The sequence below is a fragment of the Falco naumanni genome, chromosome W (assembly GCF_017639655.2).
Source record: "Falco naumanni isolate bFalNau1 chromosome W, bFalNau1.pat, whole genome shotgun sequence".
In the NCBI taxonomy this organism is placed as follows: Eukaryota; Metazoa; Chordata; class Aves; order Falconiformes; family Falconidae; genus Falco; species Falco naumanni.
The window spans coordinates 5,918,627-5,944,555 of record NC_054079.1 but is presented as its reverse complement, the minus strand read 5'-3'; the positions used below and the strand labels follow the sequence as shown (position 1 = coordinate 5,944,555).

General features: G+C 39.5%; 2 protein-coding genes across 6 annotated transcripts; one reads left to right on the top strand and one right to left on the bottom strand.

Annotated features, from left to right (window-relative positions):
• Positions 1-1,430: 1,430 nt before the first annotated feature.
• LOC121080541 (signal peptidase complex catalytic subunit SEC11C) lies at positions 1,431-24,648 on the bottom strand. Of its 5 annotated transcripts, XM_040578622.1 has the most exons (7): positions 24,352-24,543; positions 23,873-23,938; positions 22,901-23,010; positions 4,930-5,079; positions 2,668-2,787; positions 2,064-2,121; positions 1,431-1,643 (listed from the first exon to the last, which is right to left on the bottom strand). In XM_040578622.1, the coding sequence occupies exons 3-7, from the start codon at positions 22,981-22,983 to the stop codon at positions 1,590-1,592; spliced, it is 465 nt and encodes a 154-aa protein (XP_040434556.1). In that variant the 5' UTR covers positions 22,984-23,010; positions 23,873-23,938; positions 24,352-24,543; the 3' UTR covers positions 1,431-1,589. The 5 variants fall into 5 exon arrangements, with proteins under 5 accessions (XP_040434556.1, XP_040434558.1, XP_040434555.1 ...); XM_040578624.1 differs by lacking the exons at positions 23,873-23,938; positions 24,352-24,543 and adding an exon at positions 24,626-24,648; XM_040578621.1 differs by lacking the exon at positions 23,873-23,938 and having other exon boundaries at positions 24,352-24,546.
• Positions 6,809-8,500, top strand: LOC121080539. The gene is made up of 2 exons (XM_040578616.1): positions 6,809-7,843; positions 8,149-8,500. The coding sequence occupies exons 1-2, from the start codon at positions 6,879-6,881 to the stop codon at positions 8,150-8,152; spliced, it is 969 nt and encodes a 322-aa protein (XP_040434550.1). The 5' UTR covers positions 6,809-6,878; the 3' UTR covers positions 8,153-8,500.
• Positions 24,649-25,929: the final 1,281 nt, after the last annotated feature.

Genomic DNA, 25,929 nt, shown 5'->3' with positions numbered 1-25,929 from the left:
TTTACAAGTGTTGATAAAGCCCCATAAAATCTTTTTGATAGGTTTGTTTTATAGCTAGAAACACAAAGGCAGAACAGTTAACAACCTCAGATCTAGAAACATGAACAGTCCCTAAAAATCAGGCCTCAAAAAATCAGGCCGTCAGGGTTCTTTGTCCCCTAGACCACAAAGGTGCAAGTTTCAAATCTAAGTGCTGAGGCCTGAGCAACAGGCCTCGAGCCAAAGCTGACCTCTAGATGAACTCACCAGCCGAATGTTATATATATAAATATTTTACAAATATATATATATATCATTAGCAAAATGCACATAATCATTATTGAACTATGTATGATCCTTAGCAAAAGATGTAGCTTAGATAAAATATAATCAGTAGTGAAGAGACAGTGCAACTTTCCTTGCTTAGAGGCAGGTGGCCGAGGCCGTGGATCCAGCTGTTTGGTCCTGTTTGGAACCGGGTGGTCAAAATGCAGTAGATAAAGGAAACTCCCTCAGGTCCTCCCTGAGCCCTGGCCAGGCTTTGGTGGGATCTGAGAGGTGAGTGAAACCAGATGTTTCCACATTTGCCATTAGGTGAGCTTGTTTATTCCATAATACAAAAGCTGGACCCTCTTGCAGCAACTTTGGAAACCTCAGCTATGAGGGGATGCCCTGCCATAGCACTTCCCCATTGCCGGGAGAGGCTCTCCAAATCCTCGCCACAAGAGGGGCTCCCCAGCACCTGCACATCTGGAGGATGGTAATGTATTAGGGCAACTGGAATCTCAATCTTTCTTAATCACCATAGCTAACCTGGAGTAGTAATGATTAGGTACATCACCTTACTTATCTGGTCTACTGCTTGAATCAGGGTATCATAGGCTAATTGTATGGTATGTGCATATTGCCTTATTTTCTGTATTTGAAACAAACAGTAAATCAAGCTTATTTTCTGTATTGGTGTCTGTGTGCTATCCATTGACCCTGTCAATTGGCAAAACACAAATTCATGAAAAAAGCCCCAAGTTCCATTTCTTCGTTCTTAAATCAGAATGGAAGACCCTTTCTTGCCTATTTTTGTCAGCCATATCTAAACAACTTTTAGATGGAAGTCTGACTAAACTCTTAAAACTCACTACCTGTTCCAATCCATATGCTGTGTCCTTAGAAGTACTGACAAAACCAGTTCATAAGGTCATGAAAAGAGAGGGTGCTGACAGAAATTAAAAATGATCAAGAAAAACAATATAAACAAACAGGAGAGAGGGAGTGGGTTCAGACGCAGTACCACTTAAGAAAAACAATCCAGCATATCAAGGAGTGCCATAAGCTGCTTTAGCATGTGACAGTCAGCATCTTCCACGCAAGCAAAAGGCTAACTGAAAGCAGCATGGATCCAAGATAGAACAGAAAATATGACACTTCACAATTAAGCAACAGCCAAAAGCTTTAGTCATTAGTTGTGCAGTTTATTTAGACAGACAAAAGCTTGTTCAGTTTTATAACTGTGTACAGAAATGAAAACATCTGAAAAATATATGGGGGAGGAAAACGTAATATATAACTTTGTACTTTGCTCTTGGAAAAATTAATTTTTTTATTTTTTTTTTTTAGGATTCACGTTTCAGCAGTACATATGCTCCCATTACTGCCAGAAGAGCATACTGCAAAAGAAAATAAAGACTGATTATAATTTCCCTTCACAGCAGCTCTCAAATTACAAATTGTTCAAAGTATGCCCTCTCCGACATTACACCTTCTAGATGAGTACACAATTATAGAGTTGTGTTCCTATAGAATTACAGGAATATTTTAACTTGATCATATTAATCATAAATAGGCATCACAAACTATATACTTATGAAATTCCTATAAATTAAATGTTTTCCAATTATTACAAATGCTAAGTTCTACTGGATAACAGACCAGCTAAAATAAGCAAGAAAACACAAATCACTTTATGTTAGCTAACAAACCACAGAAACAAATTTATTAACATGTATTCTCATTTGCAAGACACTTACTATCTTTACTTGCTATTTTATAGTTTTAAAGTCAAGCATTTAAAATGTCTGTATACATACCTTAAATTTTGGATAGTCATTCATTATTATAGTTACCATACCAACATAAGGCAAAAATCTAAAATTGAAAAAATAGATTAATGTAAAATTAACCCTCAAATATTACATGGAAATGTTTCAATGTTACTCAGTCTTAAATATTTTAACGTAAACCAATCACTTATGCCTGTCACTAATGTATATCTGAATGGAATTATTTTTTTCTTCCTCAGATAAAAATCTAATCAACGTACTTGAGAAAATCTTAATAGAGATTTCATTTCAAGTGGGGAAAGGGACAAAGTCAAAAGTCAAACCCTGCATAAAGTTCCTGTGAAATGTGGAAATAATTTTCTAGTAATTTCTAGCAATTTCTAGTTACTTCTGTATTTACTGGTGAATGATATGTTAAATGTGCCATTTAAAAAAAATTAAATAATTCCACTCTCCACATTAGAGAGCCGACTACAGAAAGCAACTTTTCCAGGTGAAGTTCTTTTAATTACCACTATATTTAAGAAATTTAAAAAATACCACACCAGACCTAGCCTGTACCAACAGCAAACTGATTTGTTATACATTTTCTGTTTAATTACAAAGAACACAGATATTTTGCATCACTTACCCTCTTGCTCTTCCAACAACATCTTTCTTCTCTAACCAATTCTGTCCTTCTTTGTACAAGCCTCTATCATCAACTTCATTGTTATCACCTTTAGTCAGAAATTTGATGTTCCCATTTTCTCTAGAAGGCAATGAGGTGATAAACTAAATACCACTTAAAAACTTCAATTAACATCTACAAAGCACAATGAGGATGAAAAGTGCTACAAGATTAGATAACAATGTTTACTTCCAGTCCTGCTTGTCCTACTTATTTAACAAACACCATTAAATCATTAACATTACAGATTTTACTGACAGAGTCAATAGATTTTAACAATAAGTGTTTTTTAAAACACTCCTAGATTGTAATTTGATGCAAGCAATTACACAATTGACAAGAAAGGGACATTGTCCATCCAAAGCAGGCACTAAACATCCTCAACAAAAGCAGTATGTGCTTATCTGGGGAAAAAAACCCACCACTCTACCCTCTGCATTTTCAACAGAACAGAAATTTAACTCTGAAATACTGAATACTGCTCTACTTATGTTCTTTTTGTTTGGTCACACACACCCAAATTGTGGAATAAGACCCTGTGAAGTCACCACACATTAGAAAATGAATTTAACTGAATTTAAATCACGAATTTCAGATGAGGTAGATGACCCTAAAAAAAAAATCTTCCCTTAGGAAAGAAAGCAGTATAATACTACAACGCTTTAGGCAATTTTCCTCTAAGTTCTATATACTTGTTTAACTTTTAGTAATCATATTTATGTCCAAATAAAGCTTTGTCCTTCTTTTGATAGAAATAAATATTGAAGATCCTCTAAAGTAGCTGCAAATCTGCATCAAATTCAGTATTTTGTCACTAACACTGCAATACAGTTTTAGCTTACCCATTAATTGTTAAACAATATAGTGAGTTCCAGGCAAAACTTCCCTTATGTTTGATATTTATTATTGTGGCAAATAAAAAAAATACACATAACCAGTCTTTAAATAATATAATGCAGACAAAACTTTATGTGGGGTTTTTAGGGGACTGCATGGAGAAACCCAGGTGACAGAAACACTGCTGTAGACAGCAGTCTCCCCACCATAGATGAATGCTTGCAGAGCTTGGGAAGCTAGGCTGCTCCCTTGGAGCCAGAGCTGATATCTTGACCTTTTCCAATCATTGAGGAGGCTCAGTCCTTTTGGTAGGAACAGAGCTTTAAAACCCTGAACACACCCAAATCATAACCTTTCCCTACTGTTTCAAATGAACAAGGTGTCTTACACTATGTTTTGAACATCCATTAGAAAACCTGCCATGTTCTGCTCCCTTTCAAGCATTAGGCATTATGTGCAGCTGACGAATGTGAGCAGTTCAACACTCCCATTTAAAATAAAGTTATTAAGTTTACAGCCTTCAGAATGATTTTGCTCAAGAAGCTGCTAATTGGAAGTAATAATACCAAGAAACAAGGAGTTTTTATGAAGACAAATTAGGTATTAGAGAAAAAAAAAAAGGTAATTCTTAGATATACATATTTGTTTCAAAAAAACACTGAAGAACAGGTATTACTGAAAAAAAAAAACCACCTTCAGTTCATGGCCAGGACTTCTGAGGAGAAAATATGACAATGCTTGCCACCTCCAGGTTAGCTTTTCACTGTTGCCTCTCTCTTGTTTGAGAAGGAACTGTTTATCGTATCAGTCATATGCAATAACAGTAAACCCAAGTAATCTACCCGTTGCTTTTCAGCATGAATTTTTGTTGGTATTGTGACTACTAGACACAAAAAGAGTAAGAATCTCTTCTTTCATTATGAGTCAAATCTCATTTCTGGAAAACTTCAATTAACAAAGATCACATACTTGTCAGACTTCATCTACAGCTCTGATTCTGAATCTTCACCTTCTTTCAGAGATTTGCTTTTAGAAGTAGTTATTTCTCATAACCAAAATCCCAATTCTGGAACAGTCAGTACAGAAGTGGACTCTACTCCCATACATACTGCTAGTACTTTGCAAAAATAACATGTACAGTTTGCATTACTGGACTCCTCTTTGGCATAGGTCTACCTACTTCGAACCTGAGCAACTTCTGTGAGACCCTGACTCCTGTCCCTCACTGAACTGGGGACAAAAGTGGATCACATCCTAGAGATGATTTTATCTTACAGCATATCCTCACTAGCCTTTTTCATAAAATACTACCAAATTAAAATGTAATTGAAATACATAGTGAAGGAAACTATATTTAGAAACAAGGAAAACACCAAGTTGCATTACTTTTCATGTACTTTGATTACTCTGTGAACTATTGGAATGTCTCTGCCTTCAACTTTAAAAACAACTATTTCACCAGCTCTGATCGGGTCATCGTGGAAATTTGTTAAGAACAACAAGTCTCCCCTGTGAAATGCTGGTTCCATGCTGCCACTACAAACAGAAAGAAAAGAGTGTTTATTAACATTACTGTTATCGATTTGTTAATAAGTTAAGATTGATTGATTTTATTTGATTGATTATTGGATTTTATAAAATCATTTTATAAAATTAAAATATAGAAGGATAAGAAATATTTTAAATTAAACTTATAGCTGCACAGTAAAAGCTGCTATGAGATCTTCTGTACATCCTGTACCAAGGCTAGAAGAAGGGGCTAGAACCATTGTTAAAACTTAGGTAATAACTTTAGGGTTTGAAAGGTTTCTTTGTATTTGACCAGTCTTCTGTATGTAGAAGGTGTATTGAAATGTCAGAAGATGAGATTAATGGGAACTGGGGAGAGTCGACTGGAACAGCTTGTAGTTACCTGCCAAGAAACCGGGAACTTTAGTAAAAGGTAATTCCGGCAGGGGGAGATCGCGACCACCGACTCACATACCACCTACCCAAATCGTACCCCAGACCCATTTCTGGACCTTTCTAAGCTTTACTCTCCTCCTATATCCGATTCTGTGCAGTATGTTAATGATTTACAGGAAATATCATGGTTATGCATGAATATTTAATGAATATGTATGAATAAGTTCTATATATGGAGTCTGATTTTGAGACCTGGCGTGCGTTGATCGTGAGAAGACTCGCTCACGCACCCGGCCGTTAATAAAGAAGTGTCTGCTTATCTACATCACATTGGTGTCGATAAGTTCTTCATTCCGAGATTTCGGTAACAGGTTTGGTGACCCAGATGGGACCTCGCTGAAGGAGACCGGAGGAGTCAGGGACCTGATCGGTTCCAGCCGGCACCGAGGATTTCTCGGGGATACCCATCGATCCCCGATCCGTAAGGCTCTTCGCGACGTTCCCTGGATATTTGGTAAGACACTTCTTTTTTTCTAATTGTAGTAAGTGGGTTGGAGTCCCACTAAAGTAAGCGAGTAAGCGCACTAGAGGAAGTGGGTAGGAGTCCCACTATAATAAGTGTATGGTAAGGAGTGGGATGGAGTCCCACCAGTGGGTTGGAGTCCCACTGAGTAAGTCTGCCTGTCAGACGCGGTGAAAAAGCTGCGCAGGGTGGGACTAGAAGTCTGCCCGTAAGACATAAGCAAAAGCTATTGCAGGGTTGGACAAAAGTGTAGACAAGAGAAACTATATGCTATAGTGTTCTCTAAGGTAGTGCCTCTAACAAGAAGTTAGAAGGGGTTTTTGGTTTTTGGTTGTTTTTGTGGGTTTGTGTATTAAGAAGAAAATTAAGAGGTACAATATTGTGTTATATGTTTGTTTGTTTAAAGCAACTGTGGGAAAGTGTGAGTGTGGCTGTAAGGGTGAGACGTGCAATTGAGAACGAAAGCGAGTGTGGAGTGTGGATCTGCGGATCGGAGTGACAGAGTTGAATAATTGTGTATTGTACTGTGAGTAATTACACCATGGCAACTAAGTTAAGTCGGTTGTTTAAAAGTAAAAGCTTGGGTAATCTTGTGTTAAATGATAAAATTCCAAAAAATTCTCCATTGGGATGTTTGTTGGCACATTGGGGGGATTTATATGAGGATTTGCCAAAGAGCCAGATGATTGAGTATTGTAATAATTGGTGGCCACTATATATATTGGAAAATCAGGAAAAGTGGCCCACAAATGGGACACTGAATTATAACACTATTTTGCAGTTAATGTTGTACTGTAAAAGGGAAGGGAAATAGAGTGAAATGCCATATGTGGATTTGTTCTTTTACTTAAGACAAAGAAAAGACTGGCAGGATGAATGTAAGTTAACTATTGGAGATAATTTTGTAATGGCTATAACAGCTGATAAGAAAGTGAAAAAGTGTTGTTCAACTTGTGAGATTGGGAAAGGTTGTTTGAAGAAAAGGATTGTTATTGAGAGTGACAATGGACCAGAGTTAGATATATCCCCTCCTAGGAGAGAAATGAATCAGGGTCAAGAATCAAGGGTACAAGAACCGGCAATTGAACCAGATAGCAGTGGAACAGGAGATGTGGAAGAGAGATTATCGGAGATTGTAATTCATACTCCTGTTTCACGGAGAACTCGGCAACAGACCCAGACAATAGCTCCCCTGCGACAGGGAGTTGGCAGTGATGGACCAGTCTATGTGAAAATACCTTTTACAGCTACAGATTTGATGACTTGGAAACAGGCAGCAGGAAATTATAGAGAAGATCCTGAAAAAGTGGGCAAGGTGGTAGATACTATAATTAGAACACAGAATCCAGACTGGAGTGATTTACAGGTGATTCTGGATAATTTGTTAGATGATACAGAGAAGCAAATGGTATTAAAAGCTGGTAAAGCACAGTCTGCAGAGTTGAATGTGATGAGTGGAATAACAGGTGGAACAATAGAACAGAATTTTCCATCTGGGGATCCACAGTGGGATCCAAATAATGTGACACATAGAGAAAGACTGAGACGGTATCAAAAATGGATTTTATATGGGATTAGACATGCCATGCCTAAATCTTTGAATTGGTCTAAATTATATGAAGTAAGACAAGATAAAAATGAATCTCCCTCAGCATTTTTGGAAAGATTAAAGGAAGCTGCTAGAAAATACACTGATTTGAGAGTGGAAACAGAGGCAGAACAGATACAATTGGCTTTGATTTTTATGGGACAATCGGCACCAGATATAAGGAAAAAACTCCAGAAACTGGAGGGAGAGAATTCAAGGAGTTTAAATGCAATGTTGGAAGTGGCATGGAGGGTATATAATAACAGAGAAAAAGAAGAAAGAAGATCAAGGAGAATAGATTTATTGGCAGTAATGGCAGGAACAGCAGATAGAGGAAGGGGCAGAGGAAGAGGACGAGGATTTAATGGAAGAGGAGGGTATATGAATTGTGGCGATCGGAAATTTAATACCCCCTTAGGAGCAAATCAGTGTGCCTTGTGTAGAGAGGAAGGACATTGGAAAAAGGACTGCCCCAGAAACAGGAGTGCTTCTCACGACCTTGCCAAAGTAATGGTTTTAGATGACTGAAGGGGACTGGAGGGGAGCCCAGCTGAACCTCTGGTTAAAATTAAGCTGGGAGATAAAGTTGTTAAATTTTTAGTAGATACGGGAGTGACATTTTCAGTATTAAATACTTGTAAAGGAAAAATTGGAACAAAAACAGCCAATATAAAAGGACCAACAGGGAAAGAAGAAAACAGGCCATTCCTACAACCCATAGATTTGAAATTTAGAAATAAAATAATTATATATGAATTTCTGTATGTACCAGAATGTCCGGTACCCTTGTTAGGAAGAGATTTGTTATCCAAATTAAATGCACAAATTGTTTTTGATGGAGAACTCTTTTTGAAAATACCCCAGTCAAAAACGGGAGAAATCTTGATGATACAAGAAAAGGTAAAGGAACAAGAAATTCCACCGGAGGTGGATTTGGCAGTGATCCCTACTGTATGGGAGACAGATATTCCTGGCAAATCGAAACTAGCAGAACCGGTTAAAATAGAATTGAAGGAAGGCGCAGGAACAGTGAGAATTAAACAATATCCAATCAAACCAGAAGTGAGACAGGAATTGAAGAAATGGATTGATAAATTTTTGGAGTATAAAATTTTGGAAGAATGTGAATCTGAGTATAATACTCCTATTTTACCAGTCAGAAAACCTTCGGGTGAATATAGACTGGTACAAGACTTGAGAGCAGTAAATCAAATAGTTAAGGATATTTATCCTGTAGTAGCAAACCCTTATACACTGTTAACAGCATTAAGGGAGACTTATCAGTGGTTTACAGTGCTTGATTTAAAAGATGCTTTCTTTTGCATACCTTTGGAAAAGGGAAGCAGAAAACTGTTTGCTTTTGAATGGGAAAATCCTCACCGGGTGAAAGATGCAGCTGACATGGACTAGATTACCCCAAGGATTTAAAAACAGTCCAACTATTTTTGGAAATCAGTTAGCAAAGGAACTTGAAATCTGGAAACAGGATAAATCAAGACCTGGGCATTTACTTTTACAATATGTGGATGACATATTGATAGCTACAGAAAAAAGATTTACTTGTATACAGGTGACTATTGACCTCTTGAACTTCCTGGGACTAAATGGGTATAAGGTATCCAGGAAGAAAGCCCAGATAGCCTGCCAGACTGTGATATATCTGGGCTTTGAGATTTCAAAAGGACAACGACAATTAGGAAAAAAATTGCAAAGAAGCTATTTGTGGTATACCTGAGCCGAGAAATATTCATGAACTCAGAGCATTTTGGGGAATGACTGGGTGGTGTCGCCTTTGGATTATGAACTATGGGCTAATAGCTAAACCACTGTACGAGGCCCAAAAGAACTCTCCCTTCGTATGGGGCCCACAACAGCAAAAGGCTTTTGTAGAGTTGAAACGTGCCTTAATGTCTGCACCTGCCTTGGGACTGCCAGATCTAACCAAAGATTTCCAGCTGTTTGTACATGAAAGACAACACCTTGCACTGGGCGTGTTAACCCAGAGGATAGGAAGCTGGAAACGACCAGTCAGATATTTCTCTAAACAACTGGACACAGTGAGTAAAGGGTGGCCAAACTGCCTTTGAGCAGTGGCCGCAACAGTGATGCTCATACAAGAAGCTCGGAAATTGACTTTGGGAAGAACAATAACAGTCTATGTCCCACACATGGTGATAACTGTCCTAGAACAGAAGGGGGGACATTGGCTGTCTCCCAGCCGAATGATGAAGTACCAGGTGGTATTGACTGAACAAGATGATGTGATTCTAAAGACAACTAACCTGGTAAATCCTGCAGTGTTTTTAAGTTCCATACAGGAAGAAGGACGACTGGAACATGATTGCTTGGCTACCATCGAGTATGTTTATTCCAGTCGTGAAGATCTGAAGGATGTACCATTGGAGCGACCAGACTGGGAATTGTATACTGATGGAAGCAGCTTTATGGAACAAGGAGTCCGATACGCCGGATATGCGGTAACAACAGAGACTACAGTTATAGAAGCAGGAGCACTGGCGAGTACCACATCAGCCCAAAAGGCAGAACTCATCGCTTTAATTCGAGCCTTAGAACTAAGCAAAGACAAGAGAGTAAATATCTGGACTGATTCAAAATATGCCTTTGGGGTAGTGCATGTCCATGGAGCTTTGTGGAAAGAGAGGGGGTTATTGTCCTCTCAAGGATCAAACATTAAGCATCAAACAGAAATTTTACGATTATTGCAAGCAGTTCAAAAGCCAGATCAAGTAGCAATCATGCACTGTAAGGCACATCAAATTGGGAATACAAAAATAATAGCTGGGAATAATTTAGCTGATAGAACAGCAAAAAAGGTAGCAAAGAAACAAGCATTGCAAATGGCAATAATTCCTTCTAAAACAGTAACCCTTCCTAGGGAAAAACCGAGATATTCAGAGGAAAATGACAAATTGGGTCAGTTATTAAATGCTAAGAAAAACTTAGCGGGATGGTGGGTAACTCCTAACGGACAAGTAGTAATTCCACCTCTTTTCATGACAGAGATAATTCAAATGAGACACCAAGAATGTCACTGGGGGGCAGAAGCCTTAGTAACATCTTTACGAAAGCAAGTAATATCAGTTAAAATGTTGGGAATAGCTAAAATGGTAACTGCAAAGTGTGAGGTACATTTGAAAAATAATCCAATGATTAAGAAAAAGGTTCAAATGGGAAGGCTGAAGTCTGGTACAGAACCTGGAGATTGTTGGCAAGTAGATTTTTCAGAGTTGCCTAGATACAATGGGTACCGGTACATCCTGGTAGGGGTTGATACTTTTACAGGATGGCCAGAAGCCCTTCCCTGTCACACCACACAAGCAAAAGAGGTTGTGAAGTGGTTATTACAAGAAATAATTCCGAGATTTGGAGTTCCTATTGGAATTTCCTCTGACAGAGGTCCACACTTTGTGGCTGAAGTAGTCCAAAGTGTTGGCAAAGCATTGGGTATTAATTGGGATTTACATTCATCTTGGAGGCCACAATCTAGTGGGAAAGTGGAAAGGATGAATCAAACGTTAAAACGACAAATAAGTAAAATTTGTCAAGATGTTGTCGATTTTGTTAAAGAGTTGAGATCAATTGATTTTATTGGTTTGATTATCTGATTTTATAGAGTTATTTTATAGAAGTATAGGAGGATAAGAAATATTTTTAATGAAACTTATAGTTGCACAGTAAAAGCTGCTATGAGATCTTCTGTACGTCCTGTATCAAGGCTAGAAGAAGGGCCTGGAACTATTGTTAAAACATAGGTAATAACTCTAGGGTTGAAAGGTTCCTTTGTATCTAACTAGTCTTCTGTATAAAGAAAGTATATTGAGATGTCAGAATGTAGGATTAATGGGAACTGGGGAGAGTCGACTGGAACAGCTTGTAGTTACCTGCCAAGAAACCGTGAACTTTAGTAAAAGGTAATTCCGGCAGGGGGAGATCGCGACCACCGACTCATATACCACCTACCCAAATCGTACCCCAGACCCATTTCTGGACCTTTCTAAGCTTTATTGCGCAGAATCGGTTATGGGAGGAGAATATGTTAATGATTTCTGGGAAATGTTATGATTATGCATGAATAATTAATGAATATGTATGAATAAGTTCTATATATGGAATCTGTTTTTGGGACCTGGCGTGCGTTGATCGCGAGAGGACTCACTCACGCACCTGGCCGTCAATAAAGAAGTGTCTGCTTATCTACATCACATTGGTGTCGATAAGTTCTTCATTCCGAGATTTCGGTAACAGTTTTGGCGACCCAGATGGGACCTCGCTGAAGGAGACCGGAGGAGTCGGGGACCTGATCGGTTCCAGCCGGCACCGAGGATTTCTCGGGGATACCCATCGATCCCCGATCCGTAAGGCTCTTCGCGACGTTCCCTGGATATTTGGTAAGACACTTCTTTTTTTCTAATTGTAGTAAGTGGGTGAGAGTCCCACTAAAGTAAGTAAGTGCACTAGAGAAAGTGGGGGGGAGTCCCACTGTAATAAGTGTATGGTAAGGAGTGGGTTAGAGTCCCACCAGTGGGTTGGAGTACCACTGAGTAAGTGTATGGTAAGGAGTGGGTTAGAGTCCCACCAGTGGGTTGGAGTCCCACTGAGTAAGTCTACCTGTCAGACGCAGTGAAAGACCTGCCCAGGGTAAGACTAGGAGTCTGCCTGTCAGACGCGGTGAAAGCTGCGCAGGGTTGGACTAAAAGGATCCTTGTGGAAGTGGAAGCCTAGGCGTCTGCCCGTAAGACATAAGCGAAAGCTATTGCAGGGTTGGACAAAAGTGTAGACAAGAGAAACTATATGCTATAGTGTTCTCTAAGGTAGTGCCTCTAACAAAAAGTTAGAAGAAGTTTTTGTGTTTGTGGTTTTGTGTTTGTGTATTAAGAAGAAAATTAAGAGGTATAATATTGTGTTATATGTTTGTTTAAAGTAACTGTTGGAAAGTGTGAGTGTGGCTGTAAGGGTGAGACGTATAATTGAGAACGAAAGCGAGTGTGGAGTGTGGATCCGCGGATCGGAGTGACAGAGTTGAATAATTGTGTATTGTACTGTGGGTAATTACACCATGGCAACTAAGTTAACTCGGTCGTTTAAAAGTAAAAGCATGGGTAATCTTGCTGTAAATGACAAAATCCCGAAAAATTCTTTCTTGGGATGTTTATTGGCACATTGGGGAAATTTACAGGATGATCTGCAAAACAGTCAGATGATTGAGTATTGTAATAATTTGAGTATTGCAATAATTGGTGGCCTTTGTATATATTGGATGATCAGGAAAAGTGGCCCATGAAGGGGACACTGAATTATAACACTATTCTGCAGTTAATGCTGTATTGTAAAAGAGAAGGGAAATGGAATAAAATGCCAGATGTGGATTTGGTTTTTTTATTTAAGACAAAGAGAGGATTGGCAGGATGAATGTAAGCTAACTATTAGAGATAATTTGGTAATGGCTATAACTTTTGATAATAAGAAAGTGAAAAAAAAAATGTTGTTTAAATTGTGAGGTTGGGAGTGGATACAGGAGTGACATTTTTTATTAAATACCCATAAAGGAAAAACTGGAACAAAACCAGGCCATTCCTGCAACCCCTGGATTTGAAATTTCGAAATAAAATAATTATATATGAATTTCTGTATGTATCAGAATGTCTGATATCCTTTTTAGGAAGAGATTTGTTATCTAAATTAAATGCACAGATTGTTTTTGACGAAGGAGAACTTTTCTTGAAAATACCCCAGTCAAAAACGGGAGAAATCTTGATGATACAAGAAAAGGTAAAGGAACAAGAAATTCCACCGGAGGTGGATTTGGCAGTGATCCCTACTGTATGGGAGACAGATATTCCTGGCAAATCAAAACTAGCAGAACCGGTTAAAAGAGATTTGAAGGAAGGCGCAGGAACAGTGAGAATTAAACAATATCTAATCAAATCAGAAGTGAGACAGGAATTGAAGAAATGGATTGATAAATTTTTGGAGTATAAAATTTTGGAAGGATGTGAATCTGAGTATAATATTCTTATTTTACCAGTCAGAAAACCTTTGGGTGAATATAGACTGGTACAAGACTTGAGAGCAGTATATCAAATAGTTAAGGATATTTATTCTGTAGTAGCAAACCCTTATACACTGTTAACAGCGTTAAGGGAGACTTATCAGTGGTTTACAGTGCTTGATTTAAAAGATGTTTTTTTTTTGTATACCTTTGGAAAAGGAAACCAGAAAACTGTTTGTTTTTGAATGGGAAAATCCTCAAACCGGGCGAAAGATGCAGTTGACATGGACTAGATTACCCCAAGGATTTAAAAACAGCCCAACTATTTTTGGAAATCAATTAGCTAAAGAACTTGAAATCTGGAAACAGGATAAATCAAGACCTGGGCATTTACTATTACAATATGTGGATGACATATTGATTGCTGCAGAAGAAAGACTTACCTGTATACAGGTGACTAATGATCTCTTGAATTTCCTGGGACTAAATGGATACAAAGTATCCAGGAAGAAAGCCCAGATAGCCTGCCAGACTGTGATATATCTGGGCTTTGAGATTTCAAAAGGACAACGGCAATTAGGAAAAGATCGCAAAGAAGCTATTTGTGGTATACCTGAGCCGAGAAATATTCATGAACTCAGAGCATTTCTGGGAATGACTGGGTGGTGTCGCCTTTGGATTATGAACTATGGGCTAATAGCTAAACCACTGTACGAGGCCCAAAAGAATTCTCCCTTCGTATGGGGCCCACAACAACAAAAGGCTTTTGTAGAATTGAAACGTGCCTTAATGTCTGCACCTGCTTTGGGACTGCCGGATCTAACCAAAGATTTCCAGTTGTTTGTTCATGAAAGGCAACACCTGGCACTGGGAGTACTAACCCAGAAGATGGGAAGCTGGAAACGACCAGTCGGATACTTCTCTAAACAACTGGACACAGTGAGTAAAAGGTGGCCAAACTGCCTTCGAGCAGTAGCCGCAACAGTGATGCTCATACAAGAAGCTCGGAAATTGACTTTGGGAAGAACAATAACAGTCTATGTCCCACACATGGTGATAACTGTCCTAGAACAGAAGGGGGGACATTGGCTGTCTCCCAGCCGAATGATGAAGTACCAGGTGGTATTGACTGAACAAGATGATGTGATTCTAAAGACAACTAACCTGGTAAATCCTGCAGTATTTTTAAGTTCTATACAGGAAGAAGGACAACTAGAACATGATTGTTTGGCTACCATCGAGTATGTTTATTCCAGTTGTGAGGATTTGAAAGATGTACCATTGGAGCGACCAGACTGGGAATTGTATACTGACGGAAGCGGCTTTATGGAACAAGGAGTCCGATATGCCGGATATGCGGTAACAACAGACACCAGAGTTGTAGAAGCAGGAACATTGGCGAGTACCACATCAGCACAAAAAGCGGAACTCATTGCTTTAATCCGGGCCTTAGAGCTTAGTAAAGACAAGAAAGTAAATATCTGGACTGATTCAAAATATGCCTTTGGGTAGTGCATGTCCATGGAGCCTTGTGGAAAGAGAGAGGGTTATTGTCCTCTCAAGGATCAAACATTAAGCATCAAACAGAAATTTTACAATTATTGCAAGCAGTTCAAAAGCCAGATCAAGTAGCAATCATGCACTGTAAAGCACATTAGATTGGAAATATAAAAATAATAATTGGAAATAATTTAGCTGATAAAACAGCAATGAAGGTAGCAAAGAGACAAACATCGCAAATGGCAATAATTCCTTCTAAAACAGTAACCCTTCCTAGGGAAAAACCGAGATATTCAGAGGAAAATGACAAATTGGGTCAGTTATTAAATGCTAAGAAAAACTTAGCTGGATGGTGGATAACTCCTAATGGACAAGTAGTTATTCCACCTCTTTTAATGAGAGAGATAATTCAAGTAAAGCACCAAGAATGTCATTGGGGGGCAGAAGCTTTAGTAACATCTTTATGAAAACAAGTGTTATCAGTTAAAATGTTGGGAATAGCTAAAATGATAACTGCAAAGTGTGAGGTATGTTTGAAAAATAATCTAATGATTAAGAAAAAGGTTCAAATGGGTAGACTGAAATCTGGTGTAGAACCTGGAGATTATTGGCAAGTAGATTTTTCAGAATTACCCAGACAAAATGGGTACCGGTACATCCTGGTAAGGGTTGATACTTTTACAGGATGGCCAGAAGCCCTTCCCTGTTGCACTACACAAGCAAAAGAAGTGGTGAAGTGGTTATTACAGGAAATAATTCTGAGATTTGGAGTTCCTATTGGAATTTCTTCTGACAGAGGTCCACACTTTGTTGCTGAAGTAGTTCAAAGTGTTAGCAAAGCAATAGGTATTAATTGGGATTTACATGCCTCTTGGAGACCACAGTCTAGTGGGAAAGTGGAAAGAATGAATCAAACTTTGAAACGACAAATAAGCAAGATTTGTCAAGAAACCAGTTTAAAGTGGCCTCAGGCACTTCCATTGGCATTATTATGCATCAGGGTACAGCCAAAGAGTGGAACCTCAGTCAGTCCTTATGAATTGTTATATGGAAAACCATATGAGTTTCTAGAACCAAATCTAAACATATATGTTAAAGGAAAACTTTGGCTGTGATTTGGAGTGTAGTAATTTGGAATAGACCTTTATCCCTGGAAAATTCAATGTATGATTTCCAACCAGGAGACTATGTCTATGTGAAGACTTGGACCTCTGAACCTTTGCAGGAGCACTGGAGAGGACCTTTCCAGATACTGCTAACCACTTTTACAGCTATCAAAATTGCAGAATCGGATGCTTGGATATATTATACTTGAGTGAAGAAAGCACCGTGAAGAAAGCACCTATTCCATGGAAGATTATCAACCATGACCCAAAGACTTTAAAATTGACTTTGAAACATGTCTAATTTTTTATATCAGGTTATGATTGGTTTTTGGATTTTTTTTGGTTGGTAATGTTGGTGGGATCATGGGCTGGCTTGGTGGACAGGAACAAAAGACAAATAGAAACAGAACAAGTGATTGACATTTTTAAACAAATGGCAAAGGAAAATTTGTTGGTAGGATTGACTAAAGAATTTGCCAATTTATAAAATGTCATGCAGATCACTGCTTGTTTGCCAATACCGAGGGCAGTAGGTGAATCTATTCCATGGAGAATTTTAACTATGAATTTGACTAACCTGGAACATAAAAATGAAACCAATTATTGTGAACAGAGGCCAGTGACTCAATGGTATGAGCAAGTGAAAGTCACTAAAAAAACAGTGGAAAACTCCAGGTAGTCTGGCAGATTGTGAAAAATTGTTAAATCATGTTTTTACCAAAATAGGGAGATTTAAGACTGTGGGATGGTGTTTTTATGATGAACAACTTAAAACCAATGTGAGCAGAAGTATCATGAAATGGAAGTGTAATAAAACTGGCCAAGGTATCCAATTAGTAGAACAATGGGACTCTATATGGTCTATGTCCATATTTTCCCATTTTCAGTATATGGCAAGAACTTTTTGGTGTTTTACCTGGGATAGAAAAGTTTTTTTCAGTATTACCCTGGGTCAACGATAGGTCAACTTCATTGGGAGAAAAGGAAGATAAAATAGTGCCATGGCGGAAATGTGAAAAAGTGTATGATTGTAGTAATGCAGACTTAGTAATCCAAAGAATTTTTTCTTAGGACAGTTTTAAAATATGGTTGTTTTTGTCGAGGTCTTAAGAACACTCTCAATTTAATCAGCACTTTTACAGTCAGAAGAGGAACTTTGTTTAGTTGTAGAAAATCTATTATTTGAAGTCTTGGACATTTAATTTGGACATTGAGTGATGGAACCTGGACAACACACTTACCATTAGATGGTAAGGTGAAACAAATTACTTTAGGCATGCCAACATTGTGTCCAATTTGGAAGAAATCACCATTTAGAGGATCCCTAGAGAATTTAGAATTGAAACGAATAAAGAGATCTGAGATAAATGATGATATTTGGAATGAACCATTTATAGGAGTGAAAATTGGCTGGGCACTAGAATCACTTTTAAATCTTATAGCTTTATATAGAAACAGAGCATGGCTCTATTAGTTAGCTGGTCAAGTGGAAAAATTAGCAAACGTTATTAAAAAGGGGTTTAAGGAATTGAACATGTAATTATAGGCGACTTCTAGAATGACTCTATAAAATAGAATGGCACTAGATATGTTCCTATTTAAAGAACATGGAATGTGTGGATATCTCAAGGATAAACTGGACCACTGTTGTATCCACATTCCAAATGTCACTCAGGATGTGGAACATGATCTGGACCTATTGGGAAAAATTGAAAAAGAAACTGAAACTATTTAAAAGGATATGTTAGAAGATTAGCTTGGGAAAATTTTTAATAAATTAGGATGGAATTTAAGCTCTTGGATATAATCTATAATCAAAACTTTGTTTTTGTTATTGTCTTTTGATGATCATGTTAGTATATGTATGTTTGAAAAAAACAGTTTATCAATAGGATTGCTGTCAATCGTATGATTATGAGAAAAGTGCCTACTAGTCCACCAAGATACAGCCCACCACCACCAAAATATGTTGAAACAAATGACATGTAAATAGTGTGAAAGTATTGAAATAATGATTTTCAACACTTTCAAAGGGGGGAAATGTTGTCGATTTGTTAAAGAGTTGAGATCAATTGATTTTATTGGTTTGATTATCTGATTTTATAGAGTTATTTTATAGAATAGAAATATAGGAGGATAAGAAATATTTTTAATGAAACTTATAGTTGCACAGTAAAAGCTGCTATGAGATCTTCTGTACGTCCTGTATCAAGGCTAGAAGAAGGGCCTGGAACTATTGTTAAAACATAGGTAATAACTCTAGGGTTGAAAGGTTCCTTTGTATCTAACTAGTCTTCTGTATAAAGAAAGTATATTGAGATGTCAGAATGTAGGATTAATGGGAACTGGGGAGAGTCGACTGGAACAGCTTGTAGTTACCTGCCAAGAAACCGTGAACTTTAGTAAAAGGTAATTCCGGCAGGGGGAGATCGCGACCACCGACTCATATACCACCTACCCAAATCGTACCCCAGACCCATTTCTGGACCTTTCTAAGCTTTATTGCGCAGAATCGGAAATGGGAGGAGAATATGTTAATGATTTCTGGGAAATGTTATGATTATGCATGAATAATTAATGAATATGTATGAATAAGTTCTATATATGGAATCGGTTTTTGGGACCTGGCGTGCGTTGATTGCGAGAGGACTCGCTCACGCACCCGGCCGTTAATAAAGAAGTGTCTGCTTATCTACATCACATTGGTGTCGATAAGTTCTTCATTCCGAGATTTCGGTAACAAAGAAACCAGTTTAAAGTGGCCTCAGGCACTTCCATTGGTGTTATTACGAATCAGAGTACAGCCAAGGAGTGGAACCTCAGTCAGTCCTTATGAATTATTATATGGAAAACCATATGAGTCTCCAGAACCAAATCCAAACATACACGTGAAAGGAAAGCAGGATGTATATAACTGTTTGCTTTCTCTAGGAAAAACTTTGACTGCAATTCGGAGTGCAGTAATTTGGAATAGACCTTTATCCCTGGAAAATTCAGTGTATGATTTCCAACCAGGAGACTATGTTTATGTGAAGACTTGGACCTCCGAACCTTTGCAGGAGCGCTGGAGAGGACCTTTCCAGATACTGCTAACCACTTTTACAGCTATCAAAATTGCAGAATCAGATGCTTGGATACATTATACTCGAGTGAAGAAAGCACCTACTCTGTGGAAGATTGTTAATCGTGACCCAGAGACTTTAAAATTGACTTTGAAACATGTCTAATTTTTCATAACAGGTTATGATTATTTTTTGGATTTCCTTTTGGTCGGTAGCGTTGGTGGGATCATGGGCTGACTTGGTGGACAGGAACAAAAGACAAGTAGAAACAGAACAAGTGATTGACATTCCCAAACAAATGGCTGAGGAAAATTTGATGGTAGGATTGATTAAAGAATTTGCCAATTTACAAAATGTCACGCAGATCACTGCTTGTTTGCCAATACCGAGGGCAGTAGGTGAATCTATTCCATGGGGAATTTTAACTATGAGTCTGACTAATCTGGAACATAAAAATGAAACCACCTATTGTGAACAAAGGCCAGTGACTCAATGGTATGAGCAAGTGAAAGTCATTAGAAAACAGTGGAAATCTCCAAGTAGTCTGGCGGATTGTGAAAAATTGTTAAATCATGTTTTTACCAAAATAGGGAGATTTAAGACTGTGGGATGGTGTTCTTATGATGAACAATTTAAAACCAATGTGAGCAGAAGTTAACTGGCCAAGGTACCCAATTAGTAGGACAGTGGGACTCTATATGGTCTATGTCCATATTTTCCCATTTTCAGTATATGGCAAGAACTTCTTGGTGTTTTACCTGGGATGGAAAGGTTTTTTCAGTATTACCCTGGGTTGATGATAGGTCAACTACATTGGGAGAGAAGGAAAATAAAATAGTGCTGTGGTGGAAATGTGAAAAAGTGTATGATTGCAGTAATGCAGACTTAGTAATCCAAAGAATTCCTCTGTTGGCCGCTGCTTTGAAATATGGTTGTTTCTGTCGAGGTCTTAAGAATATTTTCAATTTAACCAGCACTTTTACAGTTAGAAAAGGAACTTTGTTTAGTTGCAGAAAACCTACTATTTGAAGTCCAGGACATTTATTTTGGGCATTGAGTGATGGAACCTGGACAACACACTTACCATTAGATGGTAAGGTGAAACAAATTACTTTAGGCATGCCAACATTGTGTCCAATTTGGAAGAAATCACCATTTAAAGGATCTTTAGAGAATTTAGAATTAAAACGAATAAAGAGATCTGGGATAAATGATGATATTTGGAATGAACCATCTACAGGAGTGAAAATTGGCTGGGCACTGGAATCACTTTTAAATCCTATAGCTTCATACAGAAACAGAGCATGGCTCTATCATTTAACTGGTCAAGTGGAAAAGTTAGCAAACGTTACCAAAAAGGGGTTTAAGGAATTGAATATACAATTACAGGCAACTTCCAGAATGACTTTACAAAATAGAATGGCACTAGATATGCTCCTACTTAAAGAACATGAAGTATGCGGATATCTCAAGGATAAATTGGACCACTGTTGTATCCACATTCCAAATGTCACTCAGGATGTGGAACATGATCTAGACCTATTAGGAAAAATTGAAAAAGAAACTGAAACAATTCGAAAAGATATGTCAGAAGATTGGCTTGGGAAAATTTTTAACAAACTGGGATGGAATTTGAGCTCTTGGATACAATCTATAATTAAGATTTTGTTTCTGTTACTAATTGCCTTTTTGATGAGCATGCTAGTATATGCATGTTTGAAGAAACAGTTTACCAATAGAATTGCAGTAAATCGTATGATTATGAGAGAAGTACCAACTATTTTATCAAGACATGATCCATCACCAAAATATGTTGAAACAAAAGATATATGAATAATGTGAAAGTATTGAAATAATGATTTTCAACACTTTCAAAGAGGGAAAATGTTACCGATTTGTTAATAAGTAAAGATTGATTGACTTTGATTAATTGATTTTATAAAATCATTTTATAAAATTAAAATATAGAAGGATAAGAAATATTTTAAATGAAACTTATAGCTACACAGTAAAAGCTGTTATGAGGTCTTCTGTACATCCTGTACCAAGGCTAGAAGAAGGGGCTAGAACCATTGTTAAAACTTAGGTAATAACTTTAGGGTTTGAAAGGTTTCTTTGTATTTGACCAGTCTTCTGTATGTAGAAGGTGTATTGAAATGTCAGAAGATGAGATTAATGGAAACCGGGGAGAGTCGACTGGAACAGCTTGTAGTTACCTGCCAAGAAACCGGGAACTTTAGTAAAAGGTAATTCCGGCAGGGGGAGATCGCGACCACCGACTCACATACCACCTACCCAAATCGTACCCCAGACCCATTTCTAGACCTTTCTAAGCTCTACTGCGCAGAATCGGATATAGGAGGAGAGTATGTTAATGATTTACAGGAAATATCATGGTTATGCATGAATATTTAATGAATATGTATGAATAAGTTCTATATATGGAGTCTGATTTTGAGACTTGGTGTGCGTTGATCGTGAGAGGACTCGCTCACGCACCCGGCCGTTAATAAAGAAGTGTCTGCTTATCTACATCAAATTGGTGTTGATAAGTTCTGTAATGTTACCGAAATCTCGGAATGAAGTAAATGAAAGAACCACCATGAAAACAAAGAACATTTCATTCTTGCAGATAAACTCACAGTTTTAACGGAAACTGTAGCTTCACAAATTCAGTAACGCTACACAGGCATTTAACACAATGCAAACCTCAGTAAGGCCCAGGCTGAGCCAACCTGTAGAAGACCTCCTTACTGCCTCAGTGAAAGAAAGAGGTAAGCTGCATAGGAAAGTAACAGTATTGTAGCTATGAAGAAGGAACAAAATGAGCCACTCTGGTTAACTAATCTATTAGTGAAAAGCCAAAAAATATTTTCCAGTACAACACAAAGTATGTGGGAAAGTTTAATCAACATGAGCAAGAGTTATGCTTACATGAGTGATTACCATTAATGATGAGAAAATTCATGCCTTCTTTCAAAGCCAGACATATATCTTTACTATTAGTATCATAACTAATAACATGAACAGACAATTCCTATTAAAATACTGTTATTTACTGCATTCTTTGCTGACAGACATTCAATTTCTGTAAGGCTGAATCTTCCATGAACATGTGTTTAACTCCATGTCAAACTCATAAAAGTTTTACTGTAATATAATTTTAAAATAAATATACACATGGTAAAAAACCCCAAATAAATTAACAAATAGACCATAAAGTGTTCAATGGCTTCAAGAAGTGCAACACATTTATGCATTTTCTTCAGAAGACAACAGAAGCTTCATAGGATTACATGTATTTCTATTAAAGCAGTATTAATTTTTTGGAATCCTAACACCTATCCAGGGATTACTATCCCTAGGTAGCAATACATATATATGTAGTCTTGACTAGTTTATCTACTAAATAAGTGAACAAGCCTAGGTTTTCAAAGGTGTCACATGCCTACTACTTCTGCAAACTTCAATGACAACTAGACTGCAATTACAAAAGCAGCCTTTGCTAAGTGTCCAAAAACAGAGTTAGAAGAAAAATAACTGTTTGAATACTCCTTTAAGTAGGTGAGATTTCAAAATCTAAATCTATCCAAGAGGGAAGGGCAGGAGACAAAGAACAAACAATATTCAGACTTTGACAAAAAAGCCTTTACGTTTACTTACCTGAGCACCACAACAATAGGGCTTTCGCTTCCAGTAATGACGATCAGACCTTTCCATATCATAAGGGCAGAAGACACTATCATAGCAAAGTTTAAGACTTGGTAATACAGCTATATGGAACAAGAAAAAGAGTTTTAAAAGTTACTATGTTGTATTTAGAAGCACAACATAGAATTTCAACCCATAAGCACCAGTGAATCACAATACAGGCACGTGGACTTTTATGCTAAAATCACATTCCAAAAGAAGCCTCATGGAACAGATTGCTGTATTGGCAATCCAACTGTACTGCAGCATAAAGATTTAAACCATTGTGCACCTCAATCTTGGCTTATTCTGCCTGTGCAATATTCCCATTTGTTAGTGCTAGGAGCTGGTGAACTCACTAGCAAAGACTTATAAAATATAGGAAGCTACAAGGCAAATGATCAAATCTATTTTGATCATACATCCCTGACTCCTACCCAAGCTCTTAAGTATTCAAAACACACATAAGAAATACTGGAAAATTAATAATTGCTGCCATTGCAGTGTTAACAGTTATTTTGTTAAAAAGAACAGTTGTGGGAGCAGAAGAAAGATGACAAGGGATCATTCCTTGCTATTGTCAGACAGAAATTTCTTACATAATCAACTCAATAAGAGATTTTCCGTATGTCCCAAATTCTACTGCTTTGACAGGCATTACAGCAGTGGTTACACTTTCTCTACACTACTTTTTTTTTTTTTTTTCTTCTTGGCAACACATGAAGATACTGGCAGAAAACGACCCTGTCTCTCCCCACTTAACATGCGGCTTGCTGATGTAAAATATGGAACCAGAAATTCCCAGACCATCGTCCTAGTTTGAAAATACACATGCTAGGATTTTCAGGTATGTGACACCCTTAACATAGCATTGGTCATGCTTCAAAATCTGCTCTGAAATTGCTGGGTTTTAAAATGATTGAGAGATACTAAAGAAAAACAAACCACGTAGCTTTCACAGCCTAGAAGTCAGAAGGTTGGTTTGTCACATTGACCCTTCCAGCCAGGTACCTGCGTAATCACACAGTAAAGATAAAATAAAGCCACCCATCCGGAACTCCGGCAGTTCAAACACACCCATGCGCTTCCACATGCCGTGCCTCCAGAATGAAGCCGAGCACTGACAGGAACGTGAAAATGCGGTTTCTCAGCTGCAAGCCCAAGGCCTAGAAGCCCCCCAGCCGCAGCCCCCCGGCCCCGGTGGCTGCCGCCGAAGACCGGGACCCCGCCGCGGGGCGAAAGGCAGGACCAGACCGGAGCCTGGCCGCAGCCCGGCCCCGCTGGCCGGGCGTCGCCAACACTAGGGGAACGGCCAGCTGCCCGGACACCCCAGCCTGCGCCGACCCCGACTCCTGGAACCGCCGAGCGGCCTCCACGGCCCGGGGCGCGGCGCGGCCCTCGCCCCGGCGCAGCCCGGCCGGTACCTGCCGCTTGTTCATGCGCCGGAGGTCCCCGAAGAGGTCCATGGCGGGGCCGCTCCCGGCCGGCGGCGGGACGCTAGCGGCACCCTCCCGGGCCCTCCTCCACAGGGGCGCGCTGGCAGACCAGAGCCCGGCGGGGCCGCTGGCCGCAGTTACGGACGACGCGGGCCAGGGCGGCGCGGGCGCGCGCTCGGCGCCCCGGGAGTCGTAGTCTCCCTTCGCCCCCGCCCCGACCGCGCTCGCGGCCGCCACCGGAACTACGCTTCCCGACACGCACCGCGGCGGCGGGCCCTGGCGCCGAGGCCCCCCGTCCCCCGCCTCCGGCCTCGGGGTGGCTGGCGGTTCGCGGCCCGAGGGGCCTCTCGGCGGACGGTGAGGCCTGGCGGGAGTGGGACGGCGGAAGGAGCCGAACACCTCTCTGGCGCAGCCGGGCGGCGGTAACCTCCCGCACCAGGCGGCTGCCGAGACGCTCCGCGCGGCCGCGCTGCGTGTACACAGCCCATTGGCAGGCGGGCGGTGCGCGCTGAGGGCGGGGCGGGGCGGTGCCCGCACTGAGGCGGTGGCCAAGGGGAGCGGGCCTGGCGGCGCGGGGCGCCCGGCCGCGCACAGGTGTGTGGGAGCGGAGCTCTCTCAGGAAGCCCCCGGAGCCAGGGGACAGCGGCCCGTCTCGCTGGCCGCGGGAGGCATCGCGGTCGTCAAAACTGTGTGACTCCACACTGAACTGGATTGTCAACGAATCCATGTAAAAATATTTGCAGATTAAAAAGATGGGGATCGCGGAGAGGAGAGCGTTTTTAAACTGCATGATCTCCCAAAGGCAGTTCCTTGCCACAGACAGACCGACGTCTGTGGGAGTTAACCACTTTCCATGCAGAAGGGCTGACCAGGCAATTCTGGAAGGCTCTTCCAGTTCTGCATTTCAGTGATGGCCTAAGCCTGAAGCAGCAACCCACCACATCGGTGCAGGTCATTGCACAGAGCTTGGTGATTCCCTGGGAATTATGTAAACCAAACTAAGTGAGGTTTTCACCAAGTTCAGAATTAGCTCATGAAGACTGGGAATGACAGTGGAAGAAAAAGAATGCAAGGAAGTGCTGCCAAGGTAAATGGAAGCAAATAGTTTGTCTGAAGGAGCATTGGAAAGGTGTTTACGCAGTTTGCCAGTAATTGCTCCAGACTTTCTCTTAGCAAATGCTTGGAAAAGAGTGACTAACAATGGCAGAACTGGCATTTAATCACAGAGGAATGTGTAATGGCACCGTGGACAGAAGCAGCAAATGGACACTGGGAAAAAAAGCTCCAAGGATGCTAGCTAGGCATTACCTTGATAAGATCATCTCACCTGATTATTCTTTCAGTGACACCAGTATTCCTTTACTTACTACACAGGAGTTCCTCTAAGTTTACATGATTTAAGGTTAGTTTTCTATGATATCCTTTAAATACTCAAAAGATAAAATCATACTGAAGTTGATGTTCTGTGTTAACCATGTCCCCAGGGTGCCCATTATAGATTATATGAGGAAATCTGAAGAGGAGAGGCTGAGAGGGCTGAGGTTGTTCATCCTCAGGCTCCAGCGG

Coding starts and splice junctions, on each gene's coding strand:
- LOC121080539 (XM_040578616.1), top strand. CDS start 6,879: ATGGCTATAACAGCTGATAAGAAAGTGAAAAAGTGTTGTTCAACTTGT.
- LOC121080541 (XM_040578620.1), bottom strand. CDS start 23,737: ATGGTCTGGGAATTTCTGGTTCCATATTTTACATCAGCAAGCCGCATG. Junction 5,080..22,900: donor CCTATTGTTGTGGTGCTCAG/GTAAGTAAACGT, acceptor TTCTGTTTGTAG/TGGCAGCATGGAACCAGCAT. Junction 2,788..4,929: donor GTAATCAAAGTACATGAAAA/GTAATGCAACTT, acceptor ATTGCCTTCTAG/AGAAAATGGGAACATCAAAT.